At 30.7% G+C, this 21,442-nt stretch overlaps 2 protein-coding genes and 1 non-coding gene across 3 annotated transcripts; 1 reads left to right on the top strand and 2 right to left on the bottom strand.

Annotated features, from left to right (window-relative positions):
• Positions 1 to 1,069: 1,069 nt before the first annotated feature.
• Positions 1,070 to 1,151, bottom strand: TRNAS-AGA (transfer RNA serine (anticodon AGA)). The gene has a single exon. It is a non-coding gene; the product is annotated as a tRNA-Ser (tRNA).
• A 10,652-nt stretch (positions 1,152 to 11,803) lies between these two features.
• LOC133699784 (probable serine/threonine-protein kinase PBL7) lies at positions 11,804 to 15,406 on the top strand. The gene is made up of 6 exons (XM_062123245.1): positions 11,804 to 12,957; positions 13,052 to 13,309; positions 13,398 to 13,579; positions 13,696 to 13,775; positions 13,888 to 14,035; positions 14,826 to 15,406. Exons 1-6 carry the CDS (start codon positions 12,408 to 12,410, stop codon positions 15,168 to 15,170), a joined length of 1,563 nt encoding a protein of 520 aa, XP_061979229.1. The 5' UTR covers positions 11,804 to 12,407; the 3' UTR covers positions 15,171 to 15,406.
• A 533-nt stretch (positions 15,407 to 15,939) lies between these two features.
• LOC133699785 (polcalcin Syr v 3-like) lies at positions 15,940 to 16,652 on the bottom strand. The gene has a single exon (XM_062123246.1). It carries the CDS (start codon positions 16,336 to 16,338, stop codon positions 16,093 to 16,095), a length of 246 nt encoding a protein of 81 aa, XP_061979230.1. The 5' UTR covers positions 16,339 to 16,652; the 3' UTR covers positions 15,940 to 16,092.
• Positions 16,653 to 21,442: the final 4,790 nt, after the last annotated feature.

The raw sequence follows: 21,442 nt of genomic DNA, 5'->3' as shown, positions 1-21,442 counted from the left end.
TTTATTAAGAAAGATGATTTGGGTAAAATGGAAGGATGGATGAGGAATAATGGATGACTTACCTGTTGTTTGGCTAATAAAAAAGGAGAAGGATAAGAGTTAATTCATCCAAATTAAAAATATAATCTATTCAAAGTGGAAGATGAAAATAATATTATCTCATATTGGTTAGGAGATGAGAACCGTAGCTGTTTATATAATATAAGAGTCACATCTATTCTCAAAAGATATTTTTTTAATAACAAAACTTACTATGTGGCTCTAGCCTGTCAGTTTCAACGTTATTTCTTGAAGGGTCTGTCATATACAAGTATAAGCATACATTATCATCAACGACGCATGTTGATGTTATTATTCTACATCGATTAAGAGACGAGGATCTTAATTACTTATATAGCACAAGAATCACTTCTCTTCTCGAAAAACATATTTCAAGAACATAATAAATTATGCGACTTTGACTTATTAATTAAGATAGCATCTCATAATAGGCATATTATGTGTAAATATGGGTATATATAATCAAAAGAATTAAAAATTATAACTAAGAAGTGATTAGAGAGGTACTTCCAACCCTTCTTGAAATACCTATCTTTCTTGATCAATTTCTCATTCTCAATCCCTCCTTTCTCATCTATCTAAATCTCTCTTGATGGAAAAAAAAAAGTGTTGGGTAAGAAAAGAGATATTGTTCGAGTTATAAAGAAACTGCTTATGAATGACTATGAATTAATAAACAAGTATTTACACTTATTATATTTTAAATAATATGTTATTATTTCACATTAAAAACACTATAATTACAATGACTCAAGGCAAGCATAGCAAACCGATGCAGAAGATGTTAATTCTGCAAGGCAAGTATGGGACGAATGTGATATGTTTGGGTATATGAGGTTTGAGCAATCTGATTCAAGAATAAAATGGGCTAAATAGACAGTAGCTATTGTTTCCTGGGCCAAGAGATTCTTCCGAGGAAATTGTGACTTCAAAAGTAGCAAAGTTTTCGATTTCTATGAAGAGGTCCAAAAGAATCATATATAGCCTTCAAAATGTTGAGAGCCAAAACCGTGAGCGGCAGGATTCGAACCTGCGCGGGCAAAGCCCACATGATTTCTAGTCATGCCCGATAACCACTCCGGCACGCCCACGAGTTATGTTAATGGTAATACATGGTAATAATATTCTAGATATTATGTGTTGACAAACTTTCAACCACCGAAAGCAAGTCCTGTAAGCAAATCGAAGTGAATGAATAAAATATTCGAGATCATCTCAATAAGATAAACTTTGAGCATTGAGATTTAATGTCAAGACGGGACTTGTACACATGCCTAATTAATATTTGTCGGGACATTGCATGTGCATGCTACATGCATTTATTTGTTTTAATTTGTATTTTTATTGTTATTTATCAATGAAAATAGAAAATATATATATATATATATATATATATATATATATATATATATATATGGGCCTATTTAACTTCTAAGAACATTTTAAGCAAAAAAAAGAAAAGAAAAAGAAAAGAAACCCTCCATTAATTAATGACATTTAATTCAATGCACAATACAAGAAATAAATGGGATATATAAGATTTTTCTCATCCATGCTAGTTGCTACACCCACGTGGTTGTCCATAAAATCAGTCACAATTCACTGGGGTATCTCTCGGTGTCCCATAATTAAAGGAATTAAAAACAGGATTTACAAATTTAAATAGGAGCATGCATGAACATGAGCTAGGATGCGAGTAAATGTTGCAGGCGATTGGCAAAGCACGAATCACTTCACATGCCATGCTCTGCTGTTAAGGTCACGAGGGGCTATGGATCTGGTTAAATTGATGTGTTAATGCTTTCGATATGGCGTGTGGGTTTTATTTGTATAAATTTTATTTTATTAACATTTTTCTTTCATTTTTTCACCCAACAGCAGCCTAAGAAACATAATTTATATGAGTATTTGGATGCTTCTTAGGAAGAATTGTAAATTTGGGTAATTATTTGAGTTTTTTCCTTTATGTGACTCGAAGATTTTTCCCTTTCCAAATTGATTTCTGATAACTTGAATTTACAATCATTGATGATCTTATACGAAGGTTCAATCCACGAGACGAACTCTCCAAGAAATCAAAATCCAACGAAGAAAAAAGGGGCTCTAACATGGCAATAATGATTATGGAATCTAATTGTGATTAACTTTGAATAAAGTTACAATTATTAGGGCATTAATTAGTGTATTATGTTCATGTGCATTGAAGTCAGCAAGACAGGTTTAAGAAATCAAAGCACGTACTTGAAAACACAGCTCCATTGTTATACATTTTGATGTCAAGATTTTTTAAGAGTTTGAAAATCATCAAATGCTGAACCCACATGGTCCACCCGGTGCCCTACGAGGCAACAAGAGTATTGGGACATTTCATTCATCATTAAGAAAAAATGAGGACCCATTTTGTTTTCTCATCTTGTTGGAATATTGTTGGGTTGATCGTGCAACCATTAATTATAATCAATTTTCAAGTGTTGGATTAATTGAGATATATACACATAGATTAAGATGTGGAAATCTCATGTCTTAGCATATCCCTGTCGAAAGAATTTACAAGAAGAGAAAAAAATATAGAAAGTAGAATACAAGATACAATGTGGAAAAGAAAAAAAATTATAAGGTATAAATTTAATTATAAGAAAAAAATAAAGCAAAATTAAAAGGTATAAATTTAAGGATAAAGCATAAAGATAAATTTATATTAGAAACAAACCATTGAATTAATGCAATAATAATTTTCTCTATTTGTAGAGAAATATCAGGCTTGATGGCTAAACAAACTCAAAGATTAAACTAATTAAGCTAATTATAATATAATCTCAATAGAATAATACTTATTAAATAAAAACAACTCAGCATATAAAATATCTACCTTGCTTTCACAACTTCACTGCCGACGACGATATTGCTCAAATCAATTGTTTTGCTTGTGCCGATTCAGTCCTTGGATTCCTTGAAGTATTGCATTTTGTCCCTATTGTTCCTTAGACAAACATGTTGGTCCTTAACAAGGATTTCTTTTAGATGTAAACAACTACCAATTAATACATCAATCTGATTGAGAGGACTGACTGCTTAAACTCCGATCAACGAAGAATACGTCTGAAAACTTGCCCAATGGCTTCCTTGCCACTTAAAAAAAAATCCACAAATTTTACATATTTTTGGAGTTTTTTAAGTCATTAATGGTTGTCAAATAACCAATTCAATCAAATAATTTAAACTGTTAGATGAGGTTTTAAAATATGATTTATATTATTCTTTAACATAACCCCTCAAATAAAAAAAATTTGGACTTGAAACTTGCTCAAACTTATATTATTTTGTACTTATTTTTTATCAAATAAATAAGAATGGTGAGATTCGAACTCATAACTTTAACATCAAAATCTGATACTAGACGTTTATCAGTCCATACCAATCAATTATCAGAAAGTCTCATTGCAAGCCGGTAACAACTGCCATTGTAAAGAATGTTGGATTGTTGGGGAGCACAATTGCCTACACTTTTCGCACATAGGACTCTCAATGGAACATAGATATAATAATCATAGTTTTCAATTAATTGGTTTGTGGGTTTGTGTCACAGGAGACATCACAGCTCAAAGAGCATGCCCTCTAGCCAGTCTAAACAGAATCTAGTGAGCTTTATGTTCTTGTGCTTCGTATTCTTTGCGTGGGAAATCTCCTTTCTTTTGCATTTCGTTCAATCTTTTCCTGCATAAATCTAAACGTTCATCAAAATCTGATGCTATGCTAAATATGCTCCCTCGAAAAAGGAAAAAGGAAAAAGAAAAGTAGAAGAGATGATGAGGTGCTGATGTACTCTAGGCTCTCTCTAATTTTTCCTTTTTTCAGAGAAGATGTTCTATCTTTCCTTTTCCGAGAATAGATAGAAGATGTTCTTAAATCCGATAAAATTATAAAAAGAAAAAAGTGGGCAAAAAGAGTATTTCTTGAAGAAGTTTTGACAAAGACAACAGGTTGTTTTTCTTTGAAGACACTTTTTTATATTGATAATTGTTTCCCGTAAACGTTAATTTAGATACAAATTTATCAGTGCAAGACAATTAAGAATCCATTGATATTGATAATTGTTTCCCGTAAACGTTATTTTTATTTCCAGGAATGTGTATGTGTCTCTCGATGATTATATATATATAAAAAGGAATGTGTATGTGTGTTACTGTAAAATTAACATGATTATGTGTTACTTAGAAGTAAGACTGTCTTATGAAGGTTCTCACAATTTAGAACCGTAGTACCGGGCAGGTTTTTTTTTTTTTCTACGTGAAAAAAGAATGCTAGGTTAAGAAAATTCAGAACATTAGTTATTCCTTCAGTTGGTAATTTAAATAATATAAATAAAAAAATATAACAATAATAATAATAATAATAATAATAATAATAGATAAAAAGAATCAAACTTAAACCTATCAAGATTATTAAACCACTTAATATTATAATATTAAAAGGTGAAACTTTTAAAAAATAATTTTAAAAAAACAACAAAAAAGTCGTGTTAAATTGGGTGAACTCGCAAACTCTATAATCATAGGTATAAGATTGAGATAATTTCACAAAAAAAAATAAAAAAAAATTTTAAAGGAAGAATAAATTGAAATAAATCAATTAAAAAAAATCAACTCATATTAACCTTTGAAACTGGTGATTATAGTCATGAACTAGGGGTTAACCTAATAGAAGGCAAACTGGGGCAAAACTTAAAAAAAAAAGGATAAAAATAAGAAAGTATCAGCTTAAGAAAAAAAATTCAAGCAAACTCAGACAAAGCTTTTAAATCTAGTTTAATCTCTAAAATTTGTATCTCGTAAAATTCTAGACCTGACTTCAATCAAGAAACTTCATTCCCAACTAATTTAATTTTGGATGATGAAATTATGAAAAAAAAATATCAATAAAGAACTCGCAAAAGCAAAAAATATAAGAACAAATATAATGGGGATAAAAATTGATAGAAAAAAACCCAAGGAGGTTGAAATTATATATATATATATATATATATATATATATATATATATATATATATATATAATTTTAAAAATGATCTCAAACAAAATAAATAGTAATAAAAAAAATGAGGATCCAGTTTGAAAGATTAAAAAAAATCATAGGGGTGAAATTGAAAAATATTTATATTGGATAGATTATTTATAGATTAAAAAATAGTAGGGATGTATTGATAAACATTTGTAATTTTATAGATTGTTCAAAATTAAAAAAATAATAATCAAAATAAGGAGAAATAAATTCTAGGGCCGGTCTAATTTTTTTAATAGGGAGGCGCTGAATTCGAGGTAAAGAGAGAGAGAAAACTATCGTCAACATCAAACCCGAGACGTGATAGTGGCACGCGCCATCTCATTACATTAAGGGCACCAATACCTTTCAAACGCCGCTGCAGAAGGCGGCATTTGGTAGTTGGAAAACCATGCACGCGCCACCTAAACAGTGCGAAGTCGTCCACACGCGCCAACATGTTTTTTTAAAAATATTTAATATATATCAATTATAATAATATTTCCGAGTAATCTTCAAATTTATAAATATACCAATGTGAAATAACAAAAAAAAATTCTTGTGAGAGAGTATGTTGATTTTGTCTTTAAAAACATTTAAAAAATTACACTATTTTGAAAAAACTTAAAAGACCAAAACAGCATGAGTATTAAGTATTGTATTATTTTATTCTAGGATTAAATTAATAATTTTATTTTGCAATAAACAATAAAATGATTAATCCAACCTTATAATATTTGTGAAAAGTAATTATCATGATAAAAAAAATTTATCTTGCTCTCAATATCTAATTCAAAAATTTCTTGTTACAAGAATAATTTTATAATTTTACTATTAGAATGATAATATTTTGTTTCTTACATACAATAACTTTCCTTCTCACATTAGGGTTTTTTTTTTCTAATTTAATTTAATCTAGTGATGGCACCTAGCTACTCTTTGAGATCAAATTAATAATTGGAGATGCTGTCTTCTCTCATGTGATGTCGTCCTTCATGCTCAATGTACCCTAAAGATAAGTGTATGACCAGCTGGACTCCATGGTGGGCCTCCAAACAGTTACCAAGCTTCAATGGCGCATAATGATTGTAGTCAAAAACATCAACGAAATAAGTGATCAATGTCGCAAATAGTTGTTGTCTTCGTGATGTAGACAAATCAATTTATAGCTTATAAATTGGACAAAAACAAAATTGCGTACATAAACTCAATATAGGATTTGATTCCAAGTTTTCCCTCTCATTATATGTATAAATTTTGGATTTTTTTCAATGCAACCATAGAATTTATAGTTCACCAATTAGATCTCTCTCTAGTTTTCTTATTTTATTTCTATGAATAGATCAATTTGATCTTCCAAGATTCATTAAATATTGATGTTGTCCACACTACTAAAAGAAATAACATTCTCGTGGATACAATACATAAAGAATTAACCAAATTATCCATATGATCAAGAAAGTTGCATAAAAAATTACTAAACTATAAATTAGGTTCAGAATTGAACCCTCGTGCTATGAGAAAACCATTGTTTTTTTTAATAAAAAACAAAGACAATAAAAAAATGAGTCATCTGTGATTGGTTTCGCTAAAAAAAAGAACTTGCTTCCAAAAATAGGAGGCACAAGAAAAAAATGATACATAATTATATTTATTGAGAAAAGTGTTGTGGAACGCAATAACATATCAAAAGATGATATTTAGAGTGTAATAGTTTATATCGGAACCATCTTATTGTTAAGTTTTCGAAACACATACACACAGCAGAAACAGTAAATTTAAAAAATTTTAGAATTTCTAAGAATCTCGTTAGATTGATTTAGAGTTGGTTAGTGCTCATGCAAAGATACCTGAAGATCAGATGTTCTTTTCAGTTTTGGATATTTATTTCAAGACTAGGTTGTCGCAAACCACAAGTTATTTAAATTTTCGATCTCTAACAATAATTCACATGAACTACCAGTGAGAAATCTCATAAACCCTTTAAGTAGAGAGGGATTGTTATACCTTAGAGAGCTAGTTTTTTTTGTTTTATATATTTTTGTATTGTACTCTTTCACTTTAGAAAATAAGAGGCATAACATTCTATTTATAAAGAAATCTAAAAACCCTATGAATGAAAAAAATGACATTATAGCTGGCTCTCAATGAAGGCCTCTGCACTAGAGCCTTCCTAGTTAGGAGACATATTTTGAGCCCCCAAGATGACTGCTACCCTTTTTGTGAACACCATTCTGAAAATGTCTCTCACATACTCATGCATTGCTTTGTGGTTTGGAAACTCTAAAATAAAATTGTTGCTTAGAGAGGCTTGAATTGGGTAATGCCATATCCCTTCGATGATCTTCAATGTCAATGACAAGGTCTTCTATAGGATAATCATTATAAGTTTGAAAGATATGTTTGGGGGGGTTATGTTTAGCATTGTTTGGACTTTGTGGAATACCATGAATAATTTGGTATTTGAGGAAAAGCAATTTATTTGGGAGGAAATCCTGTGGTATTTGTTTTATATTGCCGCAGGTTGGATACAAAATTTGAATGCTTTATTATGGTATACAAGTGTTGAACTATACAGAAACCATGAATGCATCCCATCTTAGTCTGTTTAAGTTTGGATTCTAGTTGGTTTTTTTTTGCTGATGTGTTATTAGGAGGATTAAGCTCTCCTTTTATTTCCATGTAGTTAGACTTTGGTTTGACTACAATCTAAGTAGCTAAAGCTTTATTTTCTTTGTTCCTGCTTCCCTTTATATATATATATATATATATATATATATATATATATATATCGATTTCATAAATAAAAACAACAAGTTTGCACATCTCTTTCCCGATCTATACTTAACCATTGAAATTGTGTCATGCATATCATCTTAGCATTAAAAAGAGAGAATAATTGCAATCATAATTGGAATTTCAAAAGGGTGTTTTTTTTGTGGTTAAAAGGTGTTTTTGAAAAAAATGATTTTTTTCTAATTAATTTTTTTATATGTTTTTGGATTATTTTGATGCACTGATATCAAAAGTGAATTTTAAAAAATAAAAAATATATTATTTTAATATATTTCTAAAAGAAAAATACTTAAAAAAACAATTGTTATTACAATTTCAAACACTATCAAATCACCTCTTAATCTTTAGTTGGTCCTAATTAGGTACCAGGTCTACACTTGCACGATCAAAATCATAATTATCAAATTAGATAACCTTATTTTGGACCAATCAACAATATCACCATAATCCTAGTAAACCTTGTCACATCTAATATTTCTGTCCTAAATGGCATCGCATCCCAATCTCTTTAGTGACGAGCCAAATTGAGTCACTTTGATTATTAATAATCCAACCAACAAGTTAGGCAAAAGCTTGACTTCATCTTTTTTTGTTTAAATCATTTTTATGCAAACCAAAATGGTACCTCAATAACACAAACACACACACACACTAAAAAAAGTCCAATCAAGAAGCTCAATTCATAAGGAAAAAAAGAAGTAAACTTAATTTAATCTTCTAAATATATAACCTGTAAAATCTCAAACACGAGCTCAATCAATAAACATAATTCTCAACAAAAAAATAAGCCAAAAAAAGCGATGTTAACTTGTGTTAACCTATTAAACTTGTGACCCAAGTCATTTGACTAGAAACACCAAATTTCAAAAACCTCAAAGTCTAATTTTCAACTAATCAAATGTTGAGTGATTTGAAAAAAAATATCAATCATACAAAAGGATAAAACAAAATTAGCAATTATAAGCTCAACCTACCAAACCTAGAGATAAGGTTATGAGATCGGAAACCTAATAGAAAGAAAATTAAAAAAAATTATGAAATCCAATTTTAAAAAAACCATCATTAACTTATGAAAATCTTGACCCGAGTCGTTTGACCAAAATCACTAAATATAGAAAAACCACGAAACTCAATTCTTAACAAACTAAATATTGAATAATAAAATTAAAAAAAATCTAACCACACAAAAAGGATCCAAAAGAAGAAAGAGTAGTTAAAAGCCAAAAAATAGGTGTGAGCCTATCTAAGTTAACCTACCAAACTCACAGGTCAAGTCATGAGATCAAGATAATTTGGTAAAAAGAAAAACGAAGAAAACTACAAAGCCTATTTTGTTAAAAAAAATCAATGTCGAGTAATGAGATCAAAAAAGAAAACAAGTAAAAAAACAATGTCAACCCGTGTTAGCTTATAAAACCTGTGACCCGAGCCATTTGACAAGAAACACCAAACCTGGAAAAACCATGAAGCCCGATTTTCAATAAACCAAACATCATATGATAAAATTAAAATATATACACACACACACACACACACACAAAGATCCAAGAGAAAAAAAATAACAATTAAAAGAATGATGATCATATTTGAAAAAAAACAAAAAAAAAACAAATGAGAGGATGAATAATTTTGGATTAAAGAGTTAAATTAAAAAGAAAAATTATATTCACAATATAATTAAAAGAAGAAACCACCAAAAAATAAGAAATAAATTAAAAAATATAATTTTTTTATTAAAAGATGACATTGAAAACAATTGAAATTTTACAAAAAGGGCAAGAAAAAATCAAGAAATAAAGAGATTCAAGACCAAAATTGAAGAAACAAAAAAATAATAAATTTATATTGAAAGATAAAACTGAAAAAAATAAAATAAAAACCTATAAAAAAAACTAAGGACAAATATTACAAATCAAAGGAATGAGAACCAACACTCAAATCGTGTAACTAAGAGAACTACCATGAAATCTTAAATAGTTTGCATGAATTTCAAGAGAGGAGAGAAAAGATTAGAGAAAAAGAAAAATATTGTCGGAGACAATCCGGCGAGAAATAACAAACACGTGTTGTCTTTCGAAAAAGAGAACGCCACGATAAATCTAATAACATGATGGAAGAAAGTTTTTTAACAACTAAAGTCAGCTGCACGCACCATCTAAAAGCGATGTAACAATTGACATGTGGAACACATGCGTTAATAATTTTTTTATTTTTTTATAAAATTATAACATTACTTTTAGGATGAAATAATTATTATAAAAAAACCTTTATAAAATTACATGAAAACCCTTAAAGCCATGCCTTGAGAATCTTGATTATAAGGACAATTGGGTTGTAAGTCATTACATTCTGTTTAAAAAGTAAAAAAAAAAAAAACATCAAGTTATCCCTTAATAAATATAAAATAATAGATAAATAATGTAAAAAGATCATTCTACGCATAAAACCAGTTCAATTGATTTTATTTTTTTTCAATGTAAAAACTATCAATTCACTATGTACAATGTTTTTATTTATAATTACCTAATTAGCCTTCTTAGGTACCATTCTCATATATATATATATATTAAAGAGTCTGTCCTTGTTAAAATAATTTATTTTACAAGTATTCCAACGAGCTCGAACCATAACAGCCATCAAGGACTATTCATTTAGCCATGCAAAAATCCACATCATCCTTGAAGAGTCTGTCTACATTGCTATTTTGTTATTTTAAGATTTCTTGACCGTTAATTAAAAAAGCGAAAGCAAATAACATGAGAAATTGGGTCAGATTTATTAGGTAGAAAAACCAAACTTGATGTCAACTCAACTGTGAGAGTAAATTATAATTAACTCATTTCTAAATATATTTGTAACCTAACCATTTTCATCCATTTCATGGTATTTTCCAATTTACTTGTTTTTTCAAGAAATAGAGAAAACAAAATAGATAATATGAAAATATACTATAAAAAAACCCTAGAAAAAACAATCTCATTTATAATCTAAATCAACATATACTATAAAAAAAACCCCATATAAATAGACAATTACTATAGTAAAATAATCTTTTTCTTTGTTTTTATTAAAAAAAACATATCAACTCATATCCAATAATTTTAAAAGTATAAAGTAAGGCGAATTATGATAATTTATAGGATTAAGATGATACCCTTTTCTATTATAATCCCTTTGATTTTCGAAATTAAATTATTTCTCTCCCTTGCTTTGCAGAGACCTTGGATACTGAAAGCTTGAATCCATGGACATTTCAAGCGGCAGATCGGCTCATGAAACACTTTTTTATATATATACTTTGATAATGTTTGTTATTATAGTAGTTTTTGTTTTCTATTTAAATATAAAAAAATTAGTTATTCAAATAACTTTTGCTTTTTTATATTGAATATAAAATTATATTTCAAATCTTAATTTTATAAAATTTAAAATAATTTATTTTTCATTCATTAAGACCTGCTTTTTATATATTTTGCATGTAAAAATTTATTTTACATCAGTTTTATTTTTTAAAATATATATTTTTAATCATAATTAAAAGTGTTTTCTTAAAATATTTTTTTAAATTATTTTTACAAAACTACCATAATATTAAATATAATATAATATTTTGTACATTATAATAGTTTTTTCAATTATTATTTCAAAAGACAGCATAAACTGTAATTTTTTTTAATAAATTTTAAAAAAGAGGTGGTTACGAGGTGGCAAGACATTTGGATGGTCACCAAACTACAAAGCAATCCTTGGTATGATTTATGTCCTAATCAATTTCTTTTCTTGTCTGAATTTTCATTCTCCCGTACAAAAAAAAAAAAAAAAAAAACCCATAAAAGTCACAAGCTTCACCTCTTATTTCCCTCTTTTAACAGATAACATAACACCCAATAATACACCTTTGCCCCATTCATCATATCTCTTTCCTATTGCCTACTAATCATTCTTAATTCTCAACCTAATCTGAAAAAACACTCATTAACCCACAATCTTCCTGCTTGGTACCCTCTCTTCTTTTAATGGTATTTGTTTATTTAGCTCCATCCAATGATGCACAAGGCTTGTACTTGTGGGTGCTGTTTGTCCGCTTCTAAAACAGCAGGAAGAATCTCTCTTTCCCTACAAAAATCAACTTCTTTTCTCTTAATTATTAGTAAAGTATCAACTAATACCAAACCCCAATGAAACCCTTTTCATTTTTATAGGTTAAGCTTCAAGGAAAATACACATTCATCTCTCTCCTTCATTTCCACCTTCTCCCTCTAATCTAATCTAGTCAAGGCTTCACCTATACATACATACATTACATTAATTCATGTACACAAGGACCATAACCCATTAAAGTCCATCACTCCATCTCTTTCTTTCCCATCTCTCTCTCTAGTCTATGTAGATTAGTTAGGCAAATTCTCCACCACCCTTGAAGCAAAGGAGGCATCAGCTTTAACTTTTTTATATTCTCTCTCTCTCTTTTCTGGTTTTTGGGTGTTCGTGCATTCATTGAGATCTGTTTCAAAATGGGGTTCCTTGAAGGTTCTTGTTTAAACACAGAAGAGCCACCAAATAGCTCTACTAGTGATGCTCTGTCCACTGCTACTTTCAGAGCCAAAGACCAATACTTTGAGCATCATTATGAGCGAAAAATGAAAGCTTTTTTGTCAAAAATGTTTTGGCAATTTGGTTTGGCCTGTTTTGTGCCAAATGAGAGTGATGAAACCAGTAAGGGAAGTAATAAGAAGAACGCAGATTTAGAGCACAACAAGGCATGGTTGTTGGCAGAGTCTGGTGGCTGTGGTGGTGCAGAGTTAACAAATGCTGATCCACAATCAGTTCACTCTTCTTTCAGGTTCAGTTTATGCTCTCAAGTTGAGCTTGAGTCAATGAACATGAATTCTTCAGCTACTGTTTTGATGGTGAATTTGGACAATGGATTGAATGAGACTAGAGCTAAAGAGCTTAAATGGAGGAGAATTCAGTCGCTTGAGAGAAGTATCTCTCCAGTTGCAAATTCTTTGGTCAGATTCAGTTATAGTGAAATTCTTGCTGCTACTAATAATTTCTCAAAAGGTATGAAATGGGATAACTTCTGTTTTTTTTTTTTTTGAATCTTAAAGCTTGTTTCTTTTTTGAGATTTTGATTTGTTTTTGTTGTGATGGGTAGGTAGAGTTTTGGGAAGGGGAGCTTTGAGCTTTGTCTTTAGAGGTAAAGTTGGGTTCTTGAGGACTGCTGTGGCAATTAAGAGATTAGACAAGGAGGATAAAGAGGCTTCAAAGGCATTCTGTAGAGAATTAATGATTGCTAGTTCTCTTTACCACTCAAATATTGTGCTTCTTGTCGGGTTCTGTATTGATCCAGATGAGGGCTTGTTCTTGGTGTACAGATATGTATCTGGTGGCAGCTTAGAGCGCCATTTGCACGGTATACTTTCTTGTTCTTTAATTTGGGATTTTGAAATTTGATTGAATTTTTGGAATTTTAGTAATTTTTGGAGTACTACCTTTTGTAGATAAGAAGAAAGGGAAGGGAGGAGTTAAGGGTTCTTCAGGCCTTCCCTGGTCTGTGAGATATAAGGTTGCACTTGGAATTGCACAAGCAATTGCATATTTGCATAATGGAACTGAAAGATGTGTTGTTCATAGAGATATTAAACCCTCAAATATACTCCTTTCTTCCAAGAAAGTTCCGAAGGTAAGGGCTTGTTTCATGGATTACAATCTCTTATTTAAGTGGTTCTATGGTATTCAGAATCAATTTAAGCTATGCATGTTATTTTTATTGATAAAAAATGACAATTATGCTTGCAGTTGTGTGATTTTGGTTTGGCTACTTGGACTTCTGCACCTTCAGTCCCTTTCCTTTGTAAAACTGTCAAGGGAACATTTGGGTATGAACTGCAACAAACTTATGACAAAAGAAACCATATATGTTCTTTTTAATGGTTCAACAAATTTATTCTTTTTTTTCCTCATTTGCTGATATAAATCTTAAATGTGCAGCTACTTGGCTCCTGAGTATTTCCAGCATGGGAAAATATCCGATAAGACCGATGTGTATGCTTTTGGTGTGGTCCTATTGGAACTAATTTCTGGAAGGAAGCCAATTGAAGCAAGGAAGCCACTGGGGGAAGAGAATTTGGTCCTATGGGTAGGTTACTGAATTAGTTTCCTTTTAACTTTCCATCAGTCCCTTTGACTTGATGTTTGAGTGAATGGCCCTGCTATAAGCTTCCATAGATAAATAGGGCTTTCTGTTACTCAATGCCATAATCTACAAACCACATTCTGAGCATAACTATTAGATTAGGTCAAGACTTGAATCAGATGTTGAGCAAATAGCGTTTCTTTGTAAACTTTAAGCAATATAACTTGCTTTGTTAGGATGGAATTGTTCTGTCCTCTAGTTCTATGAACAGGGATTTTTGCATCATTTTTTCTCTGCTGGTCCTAGGGAAATGGATTGGCAGTGAAACTGCTATGATACTGGCATCTAGGATTCTAGGCTTTCGCATGACTTTATCAATTCTTTCTAGTTTACTTTCAACCTCAACTATCCGACTTCTTTAGCCAAAGCATGAACTATTATGCAATTTTCACCCCAGAATCATGCACAAATTGACCAAATTTCTTGTAGCTGATGCATCATGTGGAGGATGAGTTTGTTTTGCTGTCTCATGGTTTACTATTTTGAAGAATTCTATCAAGGTTAAACTTCACTATGATTTTTGCCTTCATCTCTAATAAAATCATGTGCTGTTGCTTTGGCAACAAGGTCACTCATATTAGGATTTGATTGCATTATGAAAAATCATTTTGACATGAGTAAGTAGCAAACAGCTCTATCTTAGATATCGGCCATTTTTTCACAACATGATGACATTTGTGCCTTTATTATTGGACGTGAAATTGACATCATGGACTCTGCAATCTTTTTGCAGGCTAAACCCCTGTTGCAGAAGGGAAAGGAAGCCATTGAGGAGTTGCTTGATCCACGACTTAAATGCACTTTGAGAAATACAACTCAAATAACCCAGATGATCCAGGCTGCCACTGCCTGCATAAGCAATGAAGAATCTCGAAGACCAGGAATAGACGAAATTATTGGCATATTGAGAGGTGAAGAACTACCAATCTACTCAAATAGGAAGAAATCCAATTTTTCCGGGATTATAGATTGTTACCCTCAACTACAGCAGACAAAAAGTGAGATGAATAGTCACTTAGCTTTGGCTATGTTAGGAGTTTCAGAATTTGAGGATGATGACCACCTTTATTGTCGTTAAAAAAACATGGTATATTCAACTTTCTGATTTTTCTTTTTGGTGTTTTTGCTTGGCGAGAAAGAATCCTAGAAATCAGAATCAAAAACAGTGTTGAAATTGTAAATAGGAAAAAAGAATTTGCTGAGAATTGTGTAAATAGCTTCCATTTGGCTGCCTCAGCTTCAATGGCAAACATGATTTTAAGGTTAGACTTCTAATATTATATTCTTCGAAGCAATGTGCTGATTTTCTAGTTATCTTCCCTCTCTGATTTTAAAGATCCTGAGTAATAGATTCATTTCAAGGTTAGACGTCTTATTGTATATTTTCTTAAACACAGTATGCAGTTTGACTTGTTTTCTTTACTTGTTGATTGCAGAAAAGCTTGAATGTATGCATTTATCGTTTGTGCCTCTGTGTGTGTGTGTGTTGTGGCCTGAATTAGTGGAACAAGACAAGTTTGAATCAAGAAATGTGAATTCTGAATTCTCGAGGCCATAACTTGAATCCAGCATATGGTTTTTGAATGAATCTTCCCACATCACCGCAGAACTGGAAGATCACACTGTAGTAAATAGCCAAGGAATTGAACATCCTATGACCCATAAAACGGTACTATGGTCATTTTTTTCTGTGCATCTAAAATGTTCTGAAACAGGGGCCATATTTTAGTGGGGATTAGAAAGCATGCAAGGGGCAACGTCTATTTTTTACCACAGAACCGCTTAGCTGTTGCGCTATCACTTTCAGAATACTCAAGAAACCAAATTGCTCATATAGAAACATGAGGTGATAAAGATGTTTGTGTTGTAACTACCAAACCATGTCCGTGTCAATCAAAATTCAGATGGACTTAGCCTCTGCCTTTCACAATCACGAATTACATTACATCCCGAGTAAAAAATAACAGTGCAAAGAAAAGGAAAGGATATATGTTGTAACATTAAAATATCTTAGCAACATCTTTCATCAGGCCACTGTTAGCCTTGGCAAAATCTAAGAACTCCTGGAATGATATGAATCCATCACCATCAGTATCAATCTCAGCCATCATGCGCTTGATCTCCTCTGCTGTGACTGAACCGAGGGTCTTCAAGCAATCGCCGAGCTCTGCTGCAGAGATTTGGCCATCACCATTCAAGTCGAAACGCTTGAAAATGCGCTCCAGCTCAGGCCTTTCGTCAGCCATGTTGGTGTGAGTGTGTTTTGGATCCTAGCCTTGTAATTTTGAACGAGGATGACTGGGAGTTAAAGGAGCTGGATTCTTAAAGGGATGATAAGCGTCTTCAACTTTTAAGGCCATCCAATGAACTCGGAATAGGAACGGTTCACCTGAAAACTCTCAACTATTTGTCGACAGATATCCTTGGGTTGAACTAGACCAATCTAAACATAGAAATTGTTTAAAGAAACGACAGAAAAATCAGGACAAAACATTGGATGTCAATCATTTGACACAATCACTAACTATTTGTTGTTTTCTTGACGAAGTAGAAGGCAGGACACAACTCCCACAGTGAAAAATAGGATATGTTATCGGTTAAAACAGTCAGCTTGTCAAATAATGCAGAGTTATAATTATAGTGATACTACTGTAGATTTTTTTAAATTTTTTTTGAATCACTTGGACTTGTGTACAGGAAAATGTCTCAATTTTGATAGGAACTAATGGGAAAATTCTTCTGTTGTCTCAACAATATTAAGCACTTCATCACAACTTGATTGAGTTTAGATTTCCACTTGGAGGTCTCAAAGTTAGAATAATGTTCAAATACCGAGAGACTTGAGATTAATTAAAATTAAAAACTTTAAAAAAAAAAACTAAAAGAGAATGAGAAGCTATCGTAGTGGACATTTCCCTATTCATTGAATAATAAAGTGATGAAATTGCTTTTAATTGTTTTTTACAAATTGTATGGGTTAGTTTGATCATTTCTTTTATAAAATTACTAATTAAATTCTAAAATAAAAATATATAATACCTATTACTCAGACCTTTTTGTTTTTTTTTTAAATAGTATAATTACTTTGATACCCTTGAAGATAAAATCAACTTAATTCTCTCACAAAGATTTTTTTGTTATTTTACATTGGTTTTATTGTAGATTTGAAGGTTGCGTTGCCCGTGCCATCATGTGGACAACCCCTAAGCCATTCGGATGGCGTGTACGAGGCCTTCCAACCACCAAACATCGCCTTTTGAAATAATGTTTGAAAGGTCTTGACACCCCAACCTGATAGGTGGTGCATGTTTCAAAATTTTGGATGATTTGGTGTTAGCGACCATGTTTTCCCTTCTTCTCTATCTCTCTACCTGGATTTTCATGTCAATCCTTTAAAAATTCCAGAATAACCCTTTAATTTGTTGATTCTTCAGATTTGATCTCTCTTTTTTTATTATAATTTTTTTATTTGGAATAATTTATAAATTTTATTTTCTTTTCCAATTTCATCCTTTTTCATCTTTCAAATTTTGTTCCTCTTATTTTTATTATTATTTGTTCTGTTTAAAATTATTTTTTAAATTACTTTTATTTACTAGTTCACCTTTTTTAATTTTTTTTCCTATCAGATTTGATCCTCATTCTTTTGATTGTTAATTTTTTTGCTTTGGCAAGTTTTTTAAATTGATATTTTTAAATTGGTTTGTAATACACTTCTTGATTGAACCCGGATCCAGCGTTTCACAGGTTGTAGGTTTTAAAAATTTGACCAAGTTTAGGATGTTTTTCCTGGTTCACTCGGTTTTTTTCCCTTTATCTAAGCTATCTTTTTCTTATTTCATCATTCAGTATTTATTCAATTGGAGACTGAGTTTTTTTTTTTAGCTTGCTTTATGTGGAATTTCTTGTTGGTCTTGAAAATGACTCGATTATCTTGGATCTTTCTGTGGAATTTCTTGTTTTTTTATCATTTATTTAAACTTATTTATTTTAATTTTATCATCCAATATTTGATGTATTGAAAATTGATCTTCGTGCTTTTTTTCCTTTCCTTTCAAGTAGTTTTTTTTCTTTTTTTTTTATGAGGTTATCCCAATCTTATGTATATTGTCACGAAATTTGTGAGTTAACCTGGTTTAACTTTTTTTTTTGTTACTTTTTTTTTTAATTTTGCCCTTCAATATTGGGTTTTTCTATACTTCAGATAAGCTCATGTCAGGTTCTTTTTACTTTTTTTTTCATTGTTGTTTTTTTGTTAATTTATTTTTTGTTTGCATTTTTTATTCATATTATTTAAATTACCAATTAATTCAATGACTCGTATCTCAATTTTGTTTTCTTTTAGCATTTTTGAAAAAACATTTAACCAACCTGCGGCAAAGTGTGGATCACAAATATAGTTTGCACTCGGAGATCTTAGGTTCAAATCTTGTAAGAATAGGAGATGTTGCTTCATTTTGTAGTTTAAGATTAGCTAATTCATATGCGCTATGTTGCGGGTCATGTCAAGTTTTTATTGAACATAAAAAAATACTCAAATGTTGCTAATATTATTTTTAGAGGAAAAAAATCTAAATCGTGTGAGAATTGATCCAATATAATTCAATTGACTTTACATATCCAAAAACAACCTAGAGGACCTGTAAAAACAGTTTGACTAAAAAAAATTCAATATGATATCTTTTTTAATATTAAGATAAGAACATATTGTATTGACTTGGGTCAATACAAGTTAACATGTTAAATTCGCAATCCAGGTTATGAGACTATGATAACCTCATAGAAAATAAATCAAAATAAATTATGAAGCCTAATTCTCAATTATCTCAATGTTAAATGATGAAATTAAAAAAAAATCAATAAAAAAGGACCTAAAAAACAACCCGAGTTAACTTGTCAAACTTGCGATTCGGGTCATAAGACCGAGATAATCCTATAAAAAATAAATCAAAACAAATTACAAAATCTAATTGTAATATCCCACATCGATGGGTTAGGGAGTAGTAATTGGTCTTATTAAGAATGTTGGTTGCTGACTTGTTATACGCGTTTTGGGGCATCAGACTTAGAAGTGGGCTCGCATCACCAAGAACAAAACCGTGAGGGCGGTAAGGCCCAAAGCAAACAATATATGGCAGGTTGGGTCAGACTGTTATAGTTGGTATCAGAGCCGACCTCACTTGTTGTCCGGTTGTGCTGACATGGTCGTCGGGCTCCTTAAGGGGGTGGATTGTAATATCTCACATTGGCGGATGAGGGAGTGGTAGCTGGCCTTATTAAGAGTGTTGGTTGCTGACTTGTCATACGTGTTTTAGAGCGTCAGGCTCAGAAGTGGACCTGCGTCACCATGAACAAAACCGTGATGGCGGGTAAGGCCTAAAGCGGACAATACATAGTAGTTTGAGCCGGGCTGTTACATTAATTCTCAATCATCCTAATGTTAAAATATGAGATTAAAAAAAATCAATTAAAAAAACATAAAAAATAACCTGAATCAATCCGCTAGACTCAATACTTGAGTCATAAGACAAAGATAACTTTTTAGAAAGAAAATTTAAAAAAAATGACTTAATTTAACTCGGGTTAACCTACCAAATCTGTAACTTTGATCATAAGACTAAGATAACCCCATAAAGAATAAATCAAAACAAATTATAAAACTCAATTTTCAATCGACACAATGTTGAATAAAGATATTTGTAAAAAATTAATTAAAAAAATGACACAAAAAATAAGTCAAGTCAATCCGGGTTAACTCGTTAAGCATTATTCTCAGGTCATGAGGTTGAGATAACTTAATAAAAGTAAATTAAAATAAATCATAAAGTCTAATTTCAAATGAAATACAATATTAAATGATAAAACTAGAAAAACAAAGTCAATTAAGAAAAAAAACAATTGAGTCAACTGGGTTAACCCACTAAACTTGCAACCTGAATCATGAGACTGGAACAATCCAATAAAAATAAAATCCAATGTTGAAAGATCCGTAACCCGAGTCTTGGGACCGAGATAGCCTATTAGAAAGAAAATTAAAAAAACAACTCGATTTAACTGGAGTTAAAATGTCAAAACCTGCAACCCTAATAATGAGATCAAGATATCCTTATAGAAAGCATATCAAAACAAATTACGAAACTCAATTTCCAACCGATCCAATATTGAATGATTAAATTTTAAAAAAAATTAAAAAAATTAACACAAAAAACAACCTAATTCAACTTGGGTTACTTGTCAAATATTATTCTCAGGTCATGAGATCAAAATAACATAATAGAAAACAAAGAAAAAAAATTATAAAGTCTAATTCTTAATCAACCCAATATTAAAGGATAAAATTAAAGAAAAAAAGTTAATTAAAAAAAATCTAGTCAACCAAATTAACCTCCAAAACTAATGATCTGTATCACGGGAGTACAATAACTTAATATAAAAACAAATCTAATATTAAAAAATAAAATATTAAAAAAACATTGATAGAATAAAAATCAAAGAAAAAAACAAAATATTATTCCAATAAATAGCATAACCCGCCTTCTTTTAGGTTTTTTTTATGTGTCATAGAAAAACAAGATATTTGAGTTCAAATCACAGTTATTAAACCCGAACCGGCCCGACGGGTCGACCCAAGATCCTGTCGACCTGGTGGCTAGACCAATCCTGGTTTGTTAAAAGATCAGCCGGTGCAATAACCAGGCAAAACCCGGTCGACTCGATGAGTCGACCCATGACTCAGGCGAACTCGAACGAGACCCTTTTTTTTTTCAAATGTAGTTTTTCTCCTCTACCCTTTTTTATATTTTTTTTAGTTAGTTATTAACACTTTTTAAAATTCATTATATAAATATTAGAAAATATTTTATTTTTTTAATGTAGAATTTGAAACCCTGTAGTATAGATTAGATGTTCCAAAAAAAAAAATTATTTTTTCAACATGGAATTTGAAGCCCTTTTGTATATATACTCTATGTTCACAAGAAAAAGTTATGTTTTTCTAATATGGGATAAAAAAAACATTTTTAATTTAAATAATTCAACTTAAAAGAATAGCATGGTATCTTTTCAATTTGGGATAAAAAACTTTTTAAAATATTCTTTTAAACTTCATTATTTACAATATGTATAACCTATATTCACATGGATTTTTTCTTAATTTTTTTATATAAAATATTAAAATTTTAAATATTTTTTAAAATTTTTTCAGGTTGACCCTTAAAACCTGAAACCCGACATCTTGCCGGATCAACCTGGTCAGGTTTGATAATGATGCACAGTATTAAGCAAACTGACAATATTGGCTTTACAGTTGTGCAGATGTGAGTCATACCAAGGCGAGGATTTCTTACAGGA

This window comes from Populus nigra, chromosome 7, assembly GCF_951802175.1.
Source record: "Populus nigra chromosome 7, ddPopNigr1.1, whole genome shotgun sequence".
Taxonomy (NCBI): Eukaryota; Viridiplantae; Streptophyta; class Magnoliopsida; order Malpighiales; family Salicaceae; genus Populus; species Populus nigra.
The sequence above is the reverse complement of the archived record's forward strand: the minus strand, read 5'-3'. Positions and strand labels throughout refer to the sequence as shown.